The sequence below is a fragment of the Typopeltis vanoorti genome, chromosome 13, assembly GCF_054136105.1.
Source record: "Typopeltis vanoorti isolate ZY-2024b chromosome 13, IOZ_Tvanoo_1.0, whole genome shotgun sequence".
Lineage (NCBI taxonomy): Eukaryota > Metazoa > Arthropoda > Arachnida > Uropygi > Thelyphonidae > Typopeltis > Typopeltis vanoorti.
The window spans coordinates 24,321,759-24,339,475 of NC_143561.1; the positions used below are offsets into that span (position 1 = coordinate 24,321,759).

A 17,717-nucleotide genomic window follows, 5' to 3' on the forward strand; every position below is an offset into this window, starting at 1 on the left:
TTTTAATCGAAGAATTTCTTAACCATTACGTCTGACTTTGCACAGTCCAAGAATGTCCCATTTTAGTTGCTTTAGCTCTTCAGTTAATTCAGTTAACCGTGCTTCACTGCTCAGAGTCCTACAGTTTAATGTTCCAAGCTCTAGTTTCCAATGGTAGCATGATTTGGTATGGTAGGAAGTCAACTGAATAAAGTTATATGGCATAAGAGAGAAATTAGCCCAAACACTAAATTAGCTGTATACAAGACAGTATTCACCCCAATTTTAACTTATGGATCTGAGAGCTGGGTCAGAAGTAAAACACTTGAATATATAGGAATATATAGTGAAGTGAAAATCTGATCCTAACAGCCTCTATTTGGCCTGAATCCAGCTTGTTTTTCACCAATAGTAGGAATATATATATATATATATATATATATATATATATTTTTTTTTTTTTTTTAAAGAATTGAATGACCAGAACCGAGATTTAAGTAAAAAGGTTTTAATATTAAAACACTACTAGTTTCGGCTTGTAACTGCCTTCATCGGGTGACATTATAATTTTATTATTAATATTAAAACCTTTTTACTTAAATCTCGGTTCTAGTCATTCAATTCTTTTAAAAAATATGTATGTTAACCGAATTAATGATCATTCATTCATATATATATATATATATATATATATATATGAATGAATGATCATATATATATATATATAGGAAGAATTATTTTTTAGAATTAGAATTAAAATTATTTCTTAGAATTATTCTTAATTCTAAAAATATAGAATAGGAGTAGGAAGAATTATCATCATCAAATTCCTGACACGTACCCTGAAGAGGTGTACAGAATACGATAGTACTAATGAAAAACTTACATCAAAACTAATTTCCTATCTACAATTTTCCTCCAAATCAATCTGTTACCTGTCAAGACTAATATTATCAGATCTTATATTTCTGTCTTCAAGACACTTTTTACTGCATCAATCCACCTATATCTTGATCTTCTTCTGGGTCTTTTTCCTACCAACCTGGCAGAGAACACTTGTTTTGCTAATGTTTCCTCGCCCATTCTGTTTAAGTGACCATACCACCTGAGATTAGCTCTGCTAACGCAATCCTGGATGCTGACAATGTCAAGTTCTTTCGTAATATCCTCGTTTTTAATATGATATTGCCATTGATGCCATCTCTTTCTCAGGACTCTCATATCTGCAGTCTCTAGTCTTTGGTCAAGTGTTTTACTTCTGACCCAGCTCTCAGATCCATAAGTAAAAATTGGGGTGAATATTGCCTTATATACAGCTAATTTAGTGTTTTGGCTAATTTCTCTCTTATTCCATATAAATTTATTCAGTTGATTTCCTACCATACCAGCTTTGTTGATTCTGTTGTCTATTTAAATATTTAATTTACCATCTTCACTAAAAATCATGCCTAAGTAGCTGAAATGTTTTACTTGTTCTTTAGGTTCTTCATTCACAATGTAGTTGATATTTTCATTGTTTCTGCCTATTTTCATTGTCTTCGTCTTGCTATTGCTGACCTTCATACCAAATCTATTACAAAAGTTATTTAGTTTAGTCCAGGAATCTTGCAAACTTGTACCGGATTTATTTAGAAGTATAACATCATCTGCATAAAGTAAAGAGCTGAGATTAACATATCCAATTTTGATTTTGGGTTTAATACCACTTTCCTTCATAATGTGATCCATATAAATTACATTATCCCATTTGTAATTTAAATCTGGTGTCAGACATCCTTGTCTGACACCAGATTTAACATAAAACCATCTTCCTCTGTTTCCTTCAATTCTAACTGCTGCTGACTTACAACTCAAATAAAGACTAAGTATTGCTTGATATAATGACCCATCCAACACCATGCAACTGTAGTGTTTTGAATAGCTTTTCTCTTGGCACCTTGTCATATGCCTTTTACAGATCTACAAAACTTAAATACAGATCTTTATTATATTCCCATGATTTCTCAGCTGTTTGTTGTAAAGTGAAAATCTGATCCTGACAGCCTCTATGTGGCCTGAATCCAGCCTGTTCTTCACCAAGCTTCTCTTCCACAATTCTTCTCAACTGTTTCTCAAGTGTATTTGCATATATCTTACCAGGAACACTCAATAGAGAAATACCGTTGTAATTCTCACATTCAGTTTTATTTCCCTTTTTTATATATGGGAACTATGAGAGCTCTACTCCAATCATCTGCAATTCATCCCTCTGTCTAGGCCTTCTGAACTATGCAGTGCAGTCACTGTAAGACTTATATATCTCCTTGAGCATTTCTGGTTGAATATCATCCACTCCAGCTGCCTTTGCAAATTTCATGCTTTTCATGGCTTTTATGTACTTCAAGTATGGATATCTATTCCTGATTGCTTGCCTGTTAAGTGTTTTTGTACCACTGTGCTGTCACTGCTTGTTTAATTTAGCAATTTTTCAAAGTAATTGCTTTATACTTGAAGGATGTCTTTTCTTCTGTTTTCATGTCATCTTTATCATCTTTAATTCCTTTTACAACACTCTTATCTCCATTTCTGAGCTTTTTCAACAGCCTGCTGAATATTATGTTTGATATTTATTTTCTATGTTCTTACCAAAGGCTTCCCATGACTTTTATTTAGCTAGTTTTACACAGTGTTTAGCTTTCTTACATTTGTCTCGGTATTCTCTAAGAGCATAGTGCTGTATAATATTAAGAAAAATGACATTTTTCTGTTTGTGTGTGTGGCATGTAGATGATTGGAAATGCTAAAATTCCTTTTATATTTTTCAGAAAATTGAAGGAAACATTAATTTTAACCGAGTGCAGTTCCGGTATCCTACTCGGCAAGAGGTAAAAGTTTTGAGAAATTTGAAGTTGAAGGTGTCAAGTGGGCAAACAGTAGCACTTGTTGGCCATAGTGGATGTGGAAAGAGTACTTGTATTCAGTTATTAGAAAGATTCTATGACTGTGATAAAGGTGAAGTGGTAAGTATTTGTAGACATTACTTCCTGGTAATTGAGATAATTTTTGTTATCTTCTTTAGATATTATATAGAGTGGGGGGGTGTTTGTCAGCAACTCAGTTTTATTTTTCTCATTGCCAATATTGTATAATTTTTAAAACACAGATGGTATTCTCTAGATTGAGTAACAGTTTCCTTGATTACTATGTTTGAATACACATCAGTAATCAACGAGAATAAAATTAAACCCAGTGCCTCTGTCACTTGCTATGGGAAGTACACAGGATGTTTTAGGAATATTATCATATGACCCCATGAAGTAACAGACTCACCTAGGAGGGCCCTTTTGTCATTCACACAAGTCATCATACTGCACATTAAACATGTTCAATTTCTCTGCATATACCAATCTCTCAGGCAGTGCATTCCAATCATTTACAACTCTCCATGCAAAAAAACTGCTTCTCACTCCTTTGCTCACATACTCCTTATATAGCTTCTTGGGATGACCTCTTGTTCTCCTCCAGTCTCCCAACATTTTATGAAAAAAAATACCTCTTCAATATCAATCCTTTAGCAATCTCTTGCCAACTTGTACATCTCTATCATATCACCCTCCTCCTCCTATTCACTAGACTCTGCAAATTGCATCATCTCAACCTTTCTTCATGTTCAGCATTCCAGAGATCAGAAACTATTTTAGTCAATTGCCTCTGAACCCTCTCCAACATCTCTTCATCCTTTTGAAAGTATACCTTCAGTTAAGGAGAATATAGTGGATTGGTGATTTAATATACAGAAGAATCTATTTTAATGCATGTATCCCTTCTGCATGTTGAGAAAGTAATTACAGTAAGTCCCAACTTGCACAGTTTCAGCGATACATAGTTGCAGTGCTTTGACTTAAGCTAACAATGCTTTCTATCAAGTGCCACGTTGAACATAATAGATGGCTTTTAAGATGATGTATTATTTCAGTTTTGTTCATTTCTACCTCGAACACAAGTTGTGTTCTTAGTGAATCTCTATAGTACATATTGAAAACAAAATCTATCTATCTATCTATCCTTCTCATCCATCCTAGGATGGGTTGAGTCCCCTCCTAATGAGAGGTTACTGGCATATTAATGCAGCCAGTTCACCACTCCTCTGCTGCATCCCCTAAGGACGATATTCATGACTGTAATCAGTGTATGTGTTCACGGGGCCAGTTTGCCTGCTTGTGGAATGAAAACCCCCAGATGAACTGTGGGGAAAAACCCTGCTGTCCATGCCCAAGACTGGCTAACTTGACTATGGCTGAGGAAGATCCCTGTGCTCCTCATGTCATCGACGGGAATCGAACCTAGGATGCTCCTTCCCCAGGCATATGGCTGCAAAGCGCATAGTCACTCAACTCTAAATATGAGATGGGGGGGGGTGAAACTGATGAGAATAAATGCATGTTTTCACAGCAATAAGAAGAGGTGCATTACAACCTTGAGACTAAAGTAGATATTATGAAATGACATGACAAAAAAAGGAATAAATTCCTAGGCATTGCACATGCTTATGAAATGAATGAATCAACTGCTAGAACTATTATAAAAGATAAATTTTGCATTATGCAACATGAAAAGTTCAGGCAATGCATCCACTATCACTTTCAAGAAAAGAGATATTTTACGAAGAAAATGGAAAATATTATTAGTTGGGACTGAAGACATACAACAATGAATACTAATACAATGCATTATGCTTAAATAAGAGAAAACTAAGAATGCCATTGCATGCTGTAAACTGTTTTATGGGTGGGGGGGAAGCTGCAGTACTACAGACTTTGTTAAATAGGTAGGCTAAGGCTGATGTTAACTCCTTGGAACATAACTCCTGGAAGAGTGCACCACCCCAAACATGGGGTGGTGCACTCTTCCAGATCAAAATTCTCCAGGATTGTTTGATTCTATCCAGAAGAGGGCAATCCAGCTAATTAATGATCCTCTTTCACATATCCAGTTCAATCCCTCTCTCATAGATGTTCAGTTGCTGAATTAGCCATTATTATTCTACTTTCCTCCAAAATCATTAGAACAAGAGCAACTGCTGACCAACACTATTTTACAGTCAGTCTTGAAACTCATCAAATCAGCTGCACTGCTTTCTCTTTCATTTCATCTACTTCTATTCTTTGGAACAACCTCTCCACTCTATCTTTCCAAAAGAATATAATCTTCAGCTGTTCAAGCTGTGAACAGATTCTTCCTTTCTTCTTATCCTCCTGCCTACACACACATACAGCACTAATCTGCGTATATAGGTCTTGTAACCTTTCACATGTGGATTAGGGGAAAAAAAAAAAAAAAACACTTGCTCTTCACCACTCTCATTTCCAACTTTCAACCTTAAATATATTAACACTCTCCATCTTAATTTCCTGTTTTAGTTCATTAGTCATTAACTTTACACCAAATCATAGTATCTTTCACTTTAGGAATGCAATTTACTGCTGATCCTAGCTGATTTCTAAGATTTTTATACCTATACACGTGTGTAGTTACTTGTCTTAGAATTCCATATAAATTCCTTTCTCTTTGATCAGGGATCGAGAAATGAGTTTGTCTGTTCATCTGTGATGAATGAGAATTTTGAGTCGAAGAGTAAAAAAATCAGATGAAGAGTTTCAGTTTAATCACCAGTTTTATTTCTATAATGCTGATACTGCTTTATGTTTAACACTGTAAATAGTTGTCATCATCATCAAATTCCTGCCATGTACCCTCAAGGGGTGTACAGGATATCATAGTACTACATGAAAAAAATTACATTATTACTAACTTCCTATCTACAATTTTCCTCCAAATCAGTCTGTTACTTGTCAAGACTCCAACACTATCAGATCTTATATTTCTATCATCTAAAGCACTTTGTACCGTATCAATCCACCTATATCTTGGTCTTCCTCTGGGTTGTTTTGCTGCCAACCTGGCAGAGAACACTTGCTTTACTAATCTTTCCTCGCCCATTCTGTTTAAGTGACCATACCACCTCAGATTAGATCTGCTAATGCATTCCTAGATGCTGACAATATCAAGTTCTTTCCTAATATCCTCCTTTTTAATATGATATTGCCATTGATGCCATCTGTTCTTCCCCCTAATCTTTCTCAGGACTCTCATATCTGCAGTCTAGTCTTTGATTAAGTGTTTTACTTCTGACCCAGCTCTCAGATCCATAAGTTAAAATTGGTTTGAATACCGTCTTTGTATACAGCTAATTTATTGTTTTCGCTAATTTCTTTCTTGTTCCATATAAATTTATTCAGTTGACTTCCTACCATACCAGCTTTGTTGATTCTGTTGTCTATTTCCATATTTAACTTACCATCTTCACTAAAAATCATGCCTAAGTAGCTGAAATAAGAATAAAATTATGCCAGAGAGCCCAAGTTTCTAGGAATTTAATTGTATTGTTAGTAGCACCTGAAATGTTTTACTTGTTCTATATAAGTTTTTAATTCACAATACAGTTGATATTTTCAATGTTTCTGCCTATTTTCATTGTCTTTGTCTTTTTAATGCTGACCTTCATACCATATCTATTACAACAGTTGGAAACAAAAGGTTAACAATGGTTCCAATGGTCATGAAAATCATGATTATTGGAATTGTTGTGTCGTCCCTTCTTCCTTTTATATTACAGTGTGTCTTTTGTATCTCTTTCACTGATATATCAGGACAACGCATTTAAAATTAGCATTTCTTATTACCGCGAAGAACTCTTGGAGTACACGGAGAGAAAACTCGGGAACAAGAAAAAACGGGGGTCATTTTCTTCCGTGTCTCTGGTTTTATTCCTTCTCCAGAGCGCCACCTTTCCAAGTTTGAAATTTCTCATCATTTCACACATTGGTCTTCGTTCAGGTGACTTCACCGATTAACATACGGGGACTTCTTGGTTCGGGGAATGTATGCATCATTATGCCTTCCAAGATGTAATGCCCGCGGGTGCTTTCTCTGATCTTACAGTAATTAGGTTGATCTTTGCCCTCTGTCGTTAAATAGTTCACATTCTTTCACTTACATTATTTCATTAACAATTTCTCTCTTATTTTGCCCTTTTTTTCTGATTTACATTTATGCTAGACACTTAGATATAAAGCTTTAAATTCACAAAATTCACAAATTATCATGTAGGAAGTTGTTATATACAAAAAACACATTTTTACTGCTAAAAGATAAGTATGCAAGTGTGATTTTATGTAAATTATTAGATTCTGGAATGGTGACGTCAGGTAAATTCTGAAGTCGCCTATTTCAGATCTAACAAAGGCCCCCTCCTTCTAAAAAAAATTTTGTCTCCAAGAAAATTTTCCTTCTCAGCCCCCTTTTCTTCTAAATTAGTTTTGTCTCTAAGAAATTTTTCTTTCTTTTGACTTATCTTCCTTTCAGTTTCCTCCTTCCCTTCTCTGACTTCTGTGATGTCTGATTTTGGCTGAGTGTCAGCTATTTGCTTCTCACCTTTCTCCTTTTGTTTCTGCTTTCCTACAGTGTTCTTTTCTTTTCCCTTGAACCTAATTGTATCTTTGGGGTAATCATAGGCAAAACCATGCTTCCTTAAAAAATCCTCTCCCAGTATTAGTTCTTCATTAGACGATGAGTCTCTGGGAAGGATTAAGAAGTTGTGCCATGTATGTAGACCATACCCCAGTATGTCTAGTCTCAGTCTTATGTACCTTTTTGCATAGGTCGAAGTGGCAGATATGCCTAATAGTTTGACTGGGTTCCTTATCTTCTTAGCCCTCCCACTTATTTTTGTCCCCAGTTTCCCAAGAATTTTTTCTGAGATCAGGGAAACCTGAGAACCAGTATCGAGGAGTGCTCTTAGATTTCTCTTGCCGATTCTTGCTGTTGCTGTTATTCCTTTAATTTGTCCCTCATCATGACTTGCTTCGCTATCAACTGGTCTTGCACAAATATGGGACGTGGCTTTGGGCTGATATCTGGGTCTCGAGGAGTCCGATGCTGCAAAACAATCTCGGGCCAAATGTCCTAGTTTGTTGCACTTGTAGCATCGAGGAATCCCTCGATAGTAGCCTCTTCTACCCTCTCCGTCCGAGGACAAAGGAGAGTCCGACCCACACTTTGCTGACAATTCATTTAACCTTTTCATCATCTCTTCCATTATGTCTATTAACGGTTTTTGTGATCTCTGAACTGCTTGATGGATTAGGTCACTGATCTTGTTCTCTTGTGACTCCAGAGATTTTTGTTCATTTGGGCTGTTCGTTTTTAATAAGTTTACCACTTGATCGAGCTGTTGTACAAGAGGTTGCTGTAATCTCTCTACCTCCTTTTCAATCAGAGAATGGATTTCACTTATTTTACAAGTATCTGTGGTAATACTGTAGACAGTCTGGTTTTTATTTTTTTCAGTGCCTTCTTGTAACTTTTGACAATTCTCTTTCTTTGTTGAACTCTGGCATTTACTCCTTATAGCATTTACTTGGCTCATAATTGTAGAAGGATATATGTCCCCAAGGAGTTGCTCCTTCTCAATCACAGCGTCATAGCATTTTTTTAAGTCCCCAATTCCCTTTTCATATGCTGCTTCCTTTAGTTCGTTTCTCAGACCTACTCGGAAGTGTTGAAAAACAGCCCACTCTAAATGACGTTTTTCATCTTCTGGTACGCTTAAAGAATTTGCAAAACTAAGCAATCTGTTGTGGTAATCTGAGACGCATTTTTTCTCTTTCTGGATGATTTTCTGGAGTTTCCAGAGATTCGGTCCTATGCTCTTGGCCTTTGCAAATTGAGAGATAAGGATTGATTTGAATCTCTGGTAGTCCATTGTTTCCTTCAGGAGAGGTGACGAGTAGAAAAAGCTTTTAGCTTTTCCAGTTAGCTTACTGCGAAGCAATATAAGTGACTGGAAATCACTCCACCTTCCTATCTTTCTGAGTTCTTTAACAAAATCAAAGAAAGACCTCACATGTCGGTCTTCTCACCAGAAAACTGAGGGAAAATTTGCTGGGGATTGATGCTTCTGAAAAATTCTGGGTCACTTAGTTCTGTGCTGCTTGCCAGCACCATACTTATCCTTTTTGCTTACAAAATTTTATCTAAATTGCCCAAATTTTCCCTTCCAAAATTTAGTTCTACTATTTTCTTCTCATGTGACTGACCCCACTTCACTGTGTTTAATTAATTTACTTCTTTTTTTTTTATTGATTAAACACATCCTGTCGACTGCTGTGGCATTTGTTGTGTCGTCCTTCTTCCTTTTATATTACAGTGTGTCTTTTGTATCTCTTTCACTGATATATCAGGACAACGCATTTAAAATTAGCATTTCTTATTACAATCGCGATATCAGGTTCTATCGCACATGTCTCTATGTTAAATAGGTTGCGTCATTGTTATGCGATTCACATTAGTAATAAGCTTAGCCTTATGTCTCGTTTCTTTTATGCTCCTTCTTACGTAGCTTAATCTTTAAGGGCCACCAGAAAATTTCTCGTTCCCTGAATTCTATATGTTATCCTGATTACTCAAGCAAATTTATTTTTTTTACTGCACCAGCCTGAGCTTTAAAGTTAGAGATAGACACTGCCTTTAGGTCAATTATAGAATTTCAGGTGCTACTAACAATACAATTAAATTCCTAGAAACTTGGGCTCTCTGGCATAATTTTATTCTTATTTTGCAGTCGTGCCCTTACTTTCAATTGGGGTATTCCCGCACACTCACATGTTCTCAGGTTCGATATTTTATGAAGGGTCAGAGTCAGTCAACATGATCAGAAACACATATAATTTAAAGAATCAAACATTTATTGAATTCAATTAGTGATGCTATACAAGTTTAATTGATCATCAAGTCTAAAGTTAAATCACTACCTTTCATTCACTCTCTCAGTCTTAAATTAACTTTAGTATTCTACTTCAAAGTATCAATAATTCAATGTCTCAATAACTCAATACATATTACATATATGATTACAATTGGTTGGGGTGATGTGAGGAGTATTTATGAAACATCTGAAAAAGCTGCATCCCATTCGAATTGTTTTCATGTTTAATTTACTTATGCATCTCTTGGGGAATGCTAGTCATTACAAGTGTCCATTTTGTCAACTATCACTGATTTGGTTATATGGAATATGACCAGTGAAAGAATAGAACACGCATTCATGATTTAGTCTTCAGAGAGTGCTCAGTCATACTGTGAGTGAACCAATTAATTGTGATGGTAACCTAAAATAGAACACAGCAGACAGTGGTTTTTCTTCACAGACTGATAAACACTAATATATAAGTAGTTAACGTACTTGCTTTAACACTGGTTAGTTAAAAATTAACCATAACATTAACAGAATCTTATAAATTGGCCAGATCTGAGATTAAACATGACTATGATATATTAGGTGACGTGGCAGAGGGTTGGCACTAGCGTTGCCGTAGCACATGGCGGTGAATTTGAGCTGTGCAGAAGAAAGTGATTTTTAATTGTTGAATAGTCCATTTTTTCCCTCCATTTTTCTACGTTTTTGAGTGCTAAATTGTTTCTCTGAATACGAGTATACTTCAGTCGTTGTTTTTTGGAAATTAGTTGCTGTCGCAATATAATATATTTTGGTTACTGTCAGAATCAAATGCATAACGCTGGAAGACAAAACGAAGCTAAGTTTTCATTATGTATTTAGTTATATTTCATTTTATTTAGTGTACTTAAATGTTTTGTTTTGCTTGTAATTGTTTGTACTTTTTTTCTTATTTATTTAACGGAACTTATTAATTGAATAATTAATGATTACGCTACTCGGCAGTAAGGAATGATGGCATCATTCCTTACTGGAATGATGCCATCATTCCTTACTGCCGAGCTGCAGTTAAGAACTCTATTATAAGCAATATCATAAGGGACTTTGTGGCATGCAGTACTTGCAGCATGTATGCGTCTCGGGAATTGGATATGTGGCTTGTGAAAGAGAGCGTATGTGCGCTAATTGCAGGCAGTGGGAGGAAATAAGTGCATTAGAAATATCAATATCCAACCTTGTTGCTCCAGGAATGGGGAATGAATGTAGGAAGACAAGTAGTGTGATAGGAGAGAATGAAAAAATTTATATATGAATGAGAAAATAATAGTTGATAGTGTGGAAGGTGTGAGGGACTGTGAAAGTTTAGGAGATGGTTTTGTTTGGGAGAGTGAATTTAGATTAAGAGTGACTGACCTGCAGAGGGAGATAGATGAGCTGAAAGAGGAAGTGGAATGTCTTGTGAATGAGAGCAGAAGTATGAAAGATAAGATTAGGAGAATGGAAGAGATAATCCAAGCCGAATCAGAGTAGGGGAGAGAGAGAATTTTGGGAGTGTTAGAAGAGGAGAGAAAGGAAACAGTAGAAGAGAGGGAATGAGTGAGAGGTATGGAGGTGTTAGAAGAGGAGAGAAAGGAAACAGTAGAAGAGAGGGAATGAGAGAGAGGTATGGGAATGCTAGCAGACAAGAGGATGGAAACAGTAGGAGAGATGAAATGAGAGATTTCATCTCTCATTTCATCTGGAAGTGCTAGAGGAGGAGAGAATGGAAACAGTAGGAGAGATGAAATGAGAGATTTCATCTCTCATTTCATCTGGAAGTGCTAGAAGAGGAGAGAATGGAAACAGTAGGAGAGATGAAATGAGAGAGAGGTATGGGAATGCTAGAAGACGAGAGGATGGAAACAGTAGGAGAGACGGAATGAGAGAGGGATATGGAAGTGCTAGAAGTGGAGAAAATGGAAACAATAGGAGAGAGGGAATGAGAGAGATGTATGGGAGTGCTAGAAGAGGAGAGAATGGAAACAGTAGGAGAGAGAGGTATGGGAATGCTAGAAGAGAGAATAGCAGTAAAGGAGAGGGAATGAGAGAGACCTATGGGAATGAAAGAAGAGGAGAGAATGGAAACAATAGGAGAGAGGGAATGAGAGACACCTATGGGAATGAAAGAAGAGGAGAGAATGGAAACAATAGGAGAGAGGGAATGGTAAGAAGTATAATGTATGGCGACTCAATGATCCGTGGTGTTTAAGATAAGATGCATGAGGAGTGTTTGCCAGGAGGAACAATAGAAAGGGTGGCTATGGCAATTAAGAGAGGTGAAAGGGTGGATGAGATGATTGTGATGGTAGGAACAAATGACTTGAGTGGTAATGTAAGTTGGGCAGCGAGAGATATGAGATTTTTACTTGAGGCTGTACAGAAGAAGACAGAGAGAGGAAAAATAGTGTGCGTGTTGCCTAGGTATGATAATGACGAGCTGAGCAGAAGAGCAGTGATGTTGAATGGTATAATAGCAAGAATGTGTGACAAGAGAGGACTGGTATATGTGGATGCTTGGAGTGCGTTTGAGAAAAGAGAGGAATTGTATGCGAGAGACCATTTACATTTGAATGAGGAAAGATGTTAGGCATCTGGAGAGATTGCTGTTCTGAACAAGTCAGTGTGTCTCAGGGAGGATGATAGCAGGGGTAGCCTCTTGTGGGAATGGATACTTGGGAGAAGGGAGACAACATCAGGTAACACTCAGCCCAGTGGAGTGTAGAGGGTATAATGCTGGGTATAGAAACAATGGCATTTATATGCTTTATACTAATGCCAGGAGTATCCGGAATAAGGGAGTGGTGGTGCAGTTAGATAGCATCAGCTTGGCCAAAAGTTATTGGGATCACTGAAACGTGGTTGACAGAAGGGGATATAATAACAGGAATAGAAGTCGGTGGGTACAGCATTTTTTGTCAGGATAAGAGGGTAAAGCGTGGTGGTGGGTACTGCTTATGATAAGTGACGACCTATATCCTCTAAGAGTGGAGGCTTTGGAAGTAAGTGAGACAAATGATTTTGAGAGCATATGGTGTGAGGTAGAGGTAGGCAAGACAGGATATTTAGTGGGGTGTTGCTACAGACCCAGGAGCACAGAGGATGGAGACCAGGAGATGTTTAGACAGTTAAGTTTGGCAAGTGCAAGAAGAATGATTGTTATGGGAGATTTTAACTACAGTAGTATAAATTGGAGAGAGGAAGATGCATGTAGCAATTAGGGAATGGAATTTCTAGAATTCTCGAGGAACAAATGTCTTAGGCAACATGTAACAGAGGGAACAAGAGGTTCAAGAGTTTTGAATTTGGTTATAGCATCAGAAGAGTTGATAATAACTGAAATGACATCTCTTCCACCAGTTGGAGAAAGTGACCATATGGTTTTGACTTGGAAAATGAATAGACATGCGGGAGTATCAAAGAGACGGGAACTTATGTGGAATTATAAAGCAGGTGATTATAATAGTCTTAGATGTCAACTTCGGGAAGTTTCATGGAGGGAGGAATTGGAAGGCCGGGATATCATTAGTGCATGGGAAATTATGAAAGAATATTTGTTAGCAGCAATGGTAAGTTGTATACCACGAGTGAAGAAGAGGACACAATTTGGAGTATAGTGGATGACAAATAATACTAAACAGGAATTGCATGCGAAAAAGAGGCTATGGAAGAGATATAAGGAGACAGGTGAAGAGAGGATGCATGAAGAATATAAGACACAGGCCAGAAGAGTGACTAGTGTGGTAAGGAAAGTGAAACTGGAATATGAGAGAAGATTGGCTCTAAGATACAAAGAAAATCCTAGGGAATTTTTTAGCTATGTGGCCAGTAGGAGGAGAAATGACTGTGGAAGAAATATTGTGGGATAAAAATGGGAATAGAATGACTGATGCAGAGGACATAGTGGAATTGTTCAATGAACACTAAATTGGAGTATTTCATCCTAGAGAAGTCAGTTTTAATGCTAGAGGGATAGACCTGGTTCGAGGTTTAGAGGTACAGAAGGAGAGTGTGTGTTCCAGATACTGAGTACTCTGGATGTCGGTAAAGTTTTGGGACTGGATGGTATTTCACCATGAGTTTTGAGAGAATGTGCTGGGGAACTGACAGTGCCATTAACCTGGCTTTTCAGTGAAAGTCTGGCTGCGGGAATGGTGCCCAGGGAATGGAAGGAAGGTAAAGATAGTGCCATTGCATAAGGGTGGTAACAGACTGGAAGTGTCTAATTATAGGCCAGTCTGTGTGTCATCAGTAGTTGTTAAGATCTTGGAGAAAGTAGTAAGGGACCATATACAGCATTGGGCAGATGAGGGTAATGTTATCTTGAGAGTCAGCATGGATTTGTGAAAGGGTGCTCTTGTTTTAGCAATATGCTAGCCTTTTATAATAAAGTTACAAGAACATTAGATGAGGGAAAGGCATATACTGGAATTTTCTTAGACTTAGCGAAGGCATTTGACAGGGTGCCACATGATAAGCTGATATTTAAGTTGCAGCACATGTTTCTGGATGTCAGATTGGTCAACTGGATTCAGGATTTACTGTCTGATAGGTATCAGAGAGTTGTGTATGGTGGAGCAGTTTCAAGGAGGCAGAGGGTTACAAGTGGGGTCCCACAGGGCTCAGTACTAGGACCTATATTGTTTAACCTTTTATATCAATGACATTGCTAGTGGATTGCAAGGGGATATTCAGTTGTTTGTGGATGATGCGAAGCTGGGAAGGATTATTAGTAATAGTGCAGATGTGGTAGCCCTGCAAGAGGATTTGAATAAGCTAGATAGATGGGCAAATGAATGGGCATGTCAGTTTAATGCAGCAAAATGTAAGGTATTGAGGTTTGGTAAACATCGATGGGATGCTGCATACTCTATGGGAGGAGTTATACTGGAGGAAGTAGGGGAGACAAGAGATCTGGGGTTGATGGTTGATAGAAACCTGAAATTTAGGGGACATATTGCAAAGGTGGTGAAGGTAACACAGAGGATTGCTGCAATTATGAGAAGGACACTGACCTGCAGAGATAAAATGGTTATCATTCCATTGTATAAGTCTCTGATCAGACCACGCTTAGACTATTGTTCTCAGAATTGGTCCCCCTGTTTTGTCTGTCTATCAACTGCCCTCCCTATCCATGCCATCAGCATCATATCCATTCCCATTTTCTCCAACTTATATAATAGTTTTCCACGCGGTATTCTATCCCATGCCTTTGTAAAGTCCAGTAGTATCATGATGTAGCCATTTCTTTATCCAATTCTACTGTCACCTTATTATAAAATGTGAATAAATTACTGATGCAGGTGCTACCTTTTACAATGCCATGCTGAACCTGTATAGTGTCATATTCCTATCGACTATTTCTTGAATTTTACTTTTAACCAACTTTTCCAATACTTTTAACTACCACTCCAGAGATGCTAATTTGTCTGTAATTTGCTTCCTCTGTCTTGGAGCCACCTTTATGTAATGGAACTATCTTACCCTCTTTCCACTCCCTTAGAACCTTGCCAGAGCTGAGACTTAGATTAAAAATCTTCATCAGAGGCACTGCAAGTTGACTTACACATTCTCATAGCACATGAGCAAACATACAGTCCAGGTTCACTGTTATATTCACATTGATATTTTTTTAGTATACTGAGTACCTCTAGTTTATCTCTGTCACCTTAGTAACTGTGACATCACAATCTTGATGATATACCATTGCAACCTGATCACTTAGTAATGAACTATTCTGCTTCTGTCAATTTCCTACCATCTGCACTCAGTTAAGTTATCTTTCCATAATCATTCTTTCTCTTACTATGTAGCAAGTAAGAGAAAGAATGATTATGGAAAGATAATTATTCTTTCTCTTACTCGCTACATAGTGAAAAAACTCTTTTGGCTTTACTTTAGTCTGCTTAGCTGATTTTCTATCAAAATCTGATTTAGCCTTCCTTACCATATTGGTTACCCATCTTGCTTGTGCTTTATACTGCTCATGGGCATGCTGATCATTTTGTTGTTTATAGTCCTTTCACAGTGCTTTCTTTTTTTACAGCTCCTGCTTTATATTGCTAGTCATCCACTTAATCTCTATTCGGTTAATCCTCATGATCCTGGGTATGTATTCTGATACCTCCTCACTCAAGCAATCCTTGATCACTTTCCATGTACTATTGATATTCATTTCATGTAATTTATTGTACCATGGAACTGCTCCAAGTTGCCACCTAAGTTTGTCATAATCACCAGCTTTGTAGTTCTGCATAAACCCTTTTTTCTTTTTTGCTGAAATTTCCACATGCTGAGCAACCTCTCAGGACAAGACTGTATGATCACTTTTTCCAATTGGAGGTAGAGTTGCTACTGCAGTTATAGATAGATCTTCTGATGCTGTTACCAGATCCAACACTCTCAAACCCTTGGTCCCTTCCATCATGTTCTGTTTCAGATAATTATCCCTTAGTAAGTGTATAAATTCCATTTTGCTATGTGCCCTTTCCTCCTTAGAATCTATATCACCATAGTTCAAGTGTTGCATGATAACTGCTCAGCCTGCACTTGTGCTAATCTGCTGATTCATGTCATCCACTTTTCTTCTGGAGCCCTCAAGTCTATAGCAGCAACGAATAATATATTTTGTCCTGTTGGCCTCTATTTCACACCAGATGGCTTCAAACGAACCATTTCCATCAGATGTACAATCTTCCTTAACTTGTATTTTTGTCGGTTGAAGTTCTTTGCCTACCATTCCTCTTCCTCCTGCCCTATTTCTTATATTTTCTCTGGTAATATAATATCCATTACATTCTATCCCTGTAACTGCGTTATTCTCTGACAACCAGGTCTTGCTGATGCCAATAAATTTTGGCCAAGTTGAGCGTGCTAAAAACTCCTCTATTCAGTACTATACAATACTAAAAAGGACTTGGACCAGTACAGAATTGACACTGGTAGTTGATTTTTCATATAGCAGAATAATGGGAAGGAATGAGGACCATCTCTGGAAGTTGTGAAAGGAGGTGGTGAGTAAGAGGGTAAGAAATGGCTCTTTTTTGCATAGAGGGTGATTGGACCATGAAATGCATTACCTGATAGTGGTGAATGTTTGGATGTAAGGAGTGATATGATAGATTCTATGTTGTCTATGATGGTCCTCTTGTGACGAGTCTTGGAACTCCATGGAGGTCCTGAATAGTAATAATAATTACTCTTGCATAATATCCTCTGTATTTCATTTCCTTGGCTAACTCCTAGATTGTCTTCTCCACTTCTTTGCAGTTCTGCTCCAGTAGTAAAATAGCATTCATGTTAGAAGCTTCTTCTTTTAGTTTACCTAATGCTTCATTATACTTCATTTTGTTGACTTCTATTTCATCAACTGTGTTTCTCTCCTTTAGGTTTTGTTCCACATCTCTCTCACCACTGTTGTTTATTTCCAAAAATCAAGACCATCCTTTCAAGATCATTGGCCACATAACAAAAGAAATCCTTAGTTAATTATTTTTACCTACCAGCAAGTTTCATCTATTCTGAATGTCTTCTCTTTCCTTGCTGTATTGTCTATTTTCAATATATTCTAATAATTAAAATTGCCAATAATGAACACTTCTTTTTTTTTTTTTTTTTTTAACCTATCTGCAGATATAACTGAAGATAATTTATAAAAGTAGAGAATAAAGTACTGGAACATGGATGAAATGCTTTTCCCCTCTCCCAGTATGTCAGTAATTTGTGTAATGTGAATTATAGTGACTGACTGTAATATTATTTTTAAGAAGTGTAATGAATAAAAAAAATTACTCTGCTATGTTAGTATTTCAGCAGGTCCTTCATTAAAATTCTTAATTATAAAATTGCCAAAACAAACTTTTTTTGGAGAATAAGAATTATTAACTGTTCTATTATAAAAACAGAAAACTTCAGAATTGCTTTAAAA

General features: G+C 37.0%; 1 protein-coding gene across 3 annotated transcripts in view; it reads left to right on the top strand.

The window, feature by feature from the left end:
* The window catches only part of LOC150099993 (ATP-dependent translocase ABCB1-like), a 370,123-nt gene that overhangs the window by 332,423 nt on the left and 19,983 nt on the right, over window positions 1-17,717 (top strand). For all 3 annotated transcript variants that reach the window (XM_090402525.1, XM_090402527.1, XM_090402526.1), the window contains exon 24: window positions 2,784-2,978. In XM_090402525.1, the coding sequence (XP_090258651.1) occupies window positions 2,784-2,978 (195 nt within the window). The remainder of the gene's footprint in view (window positions 1-2,783; window positions 2,979-17,717) is intronic.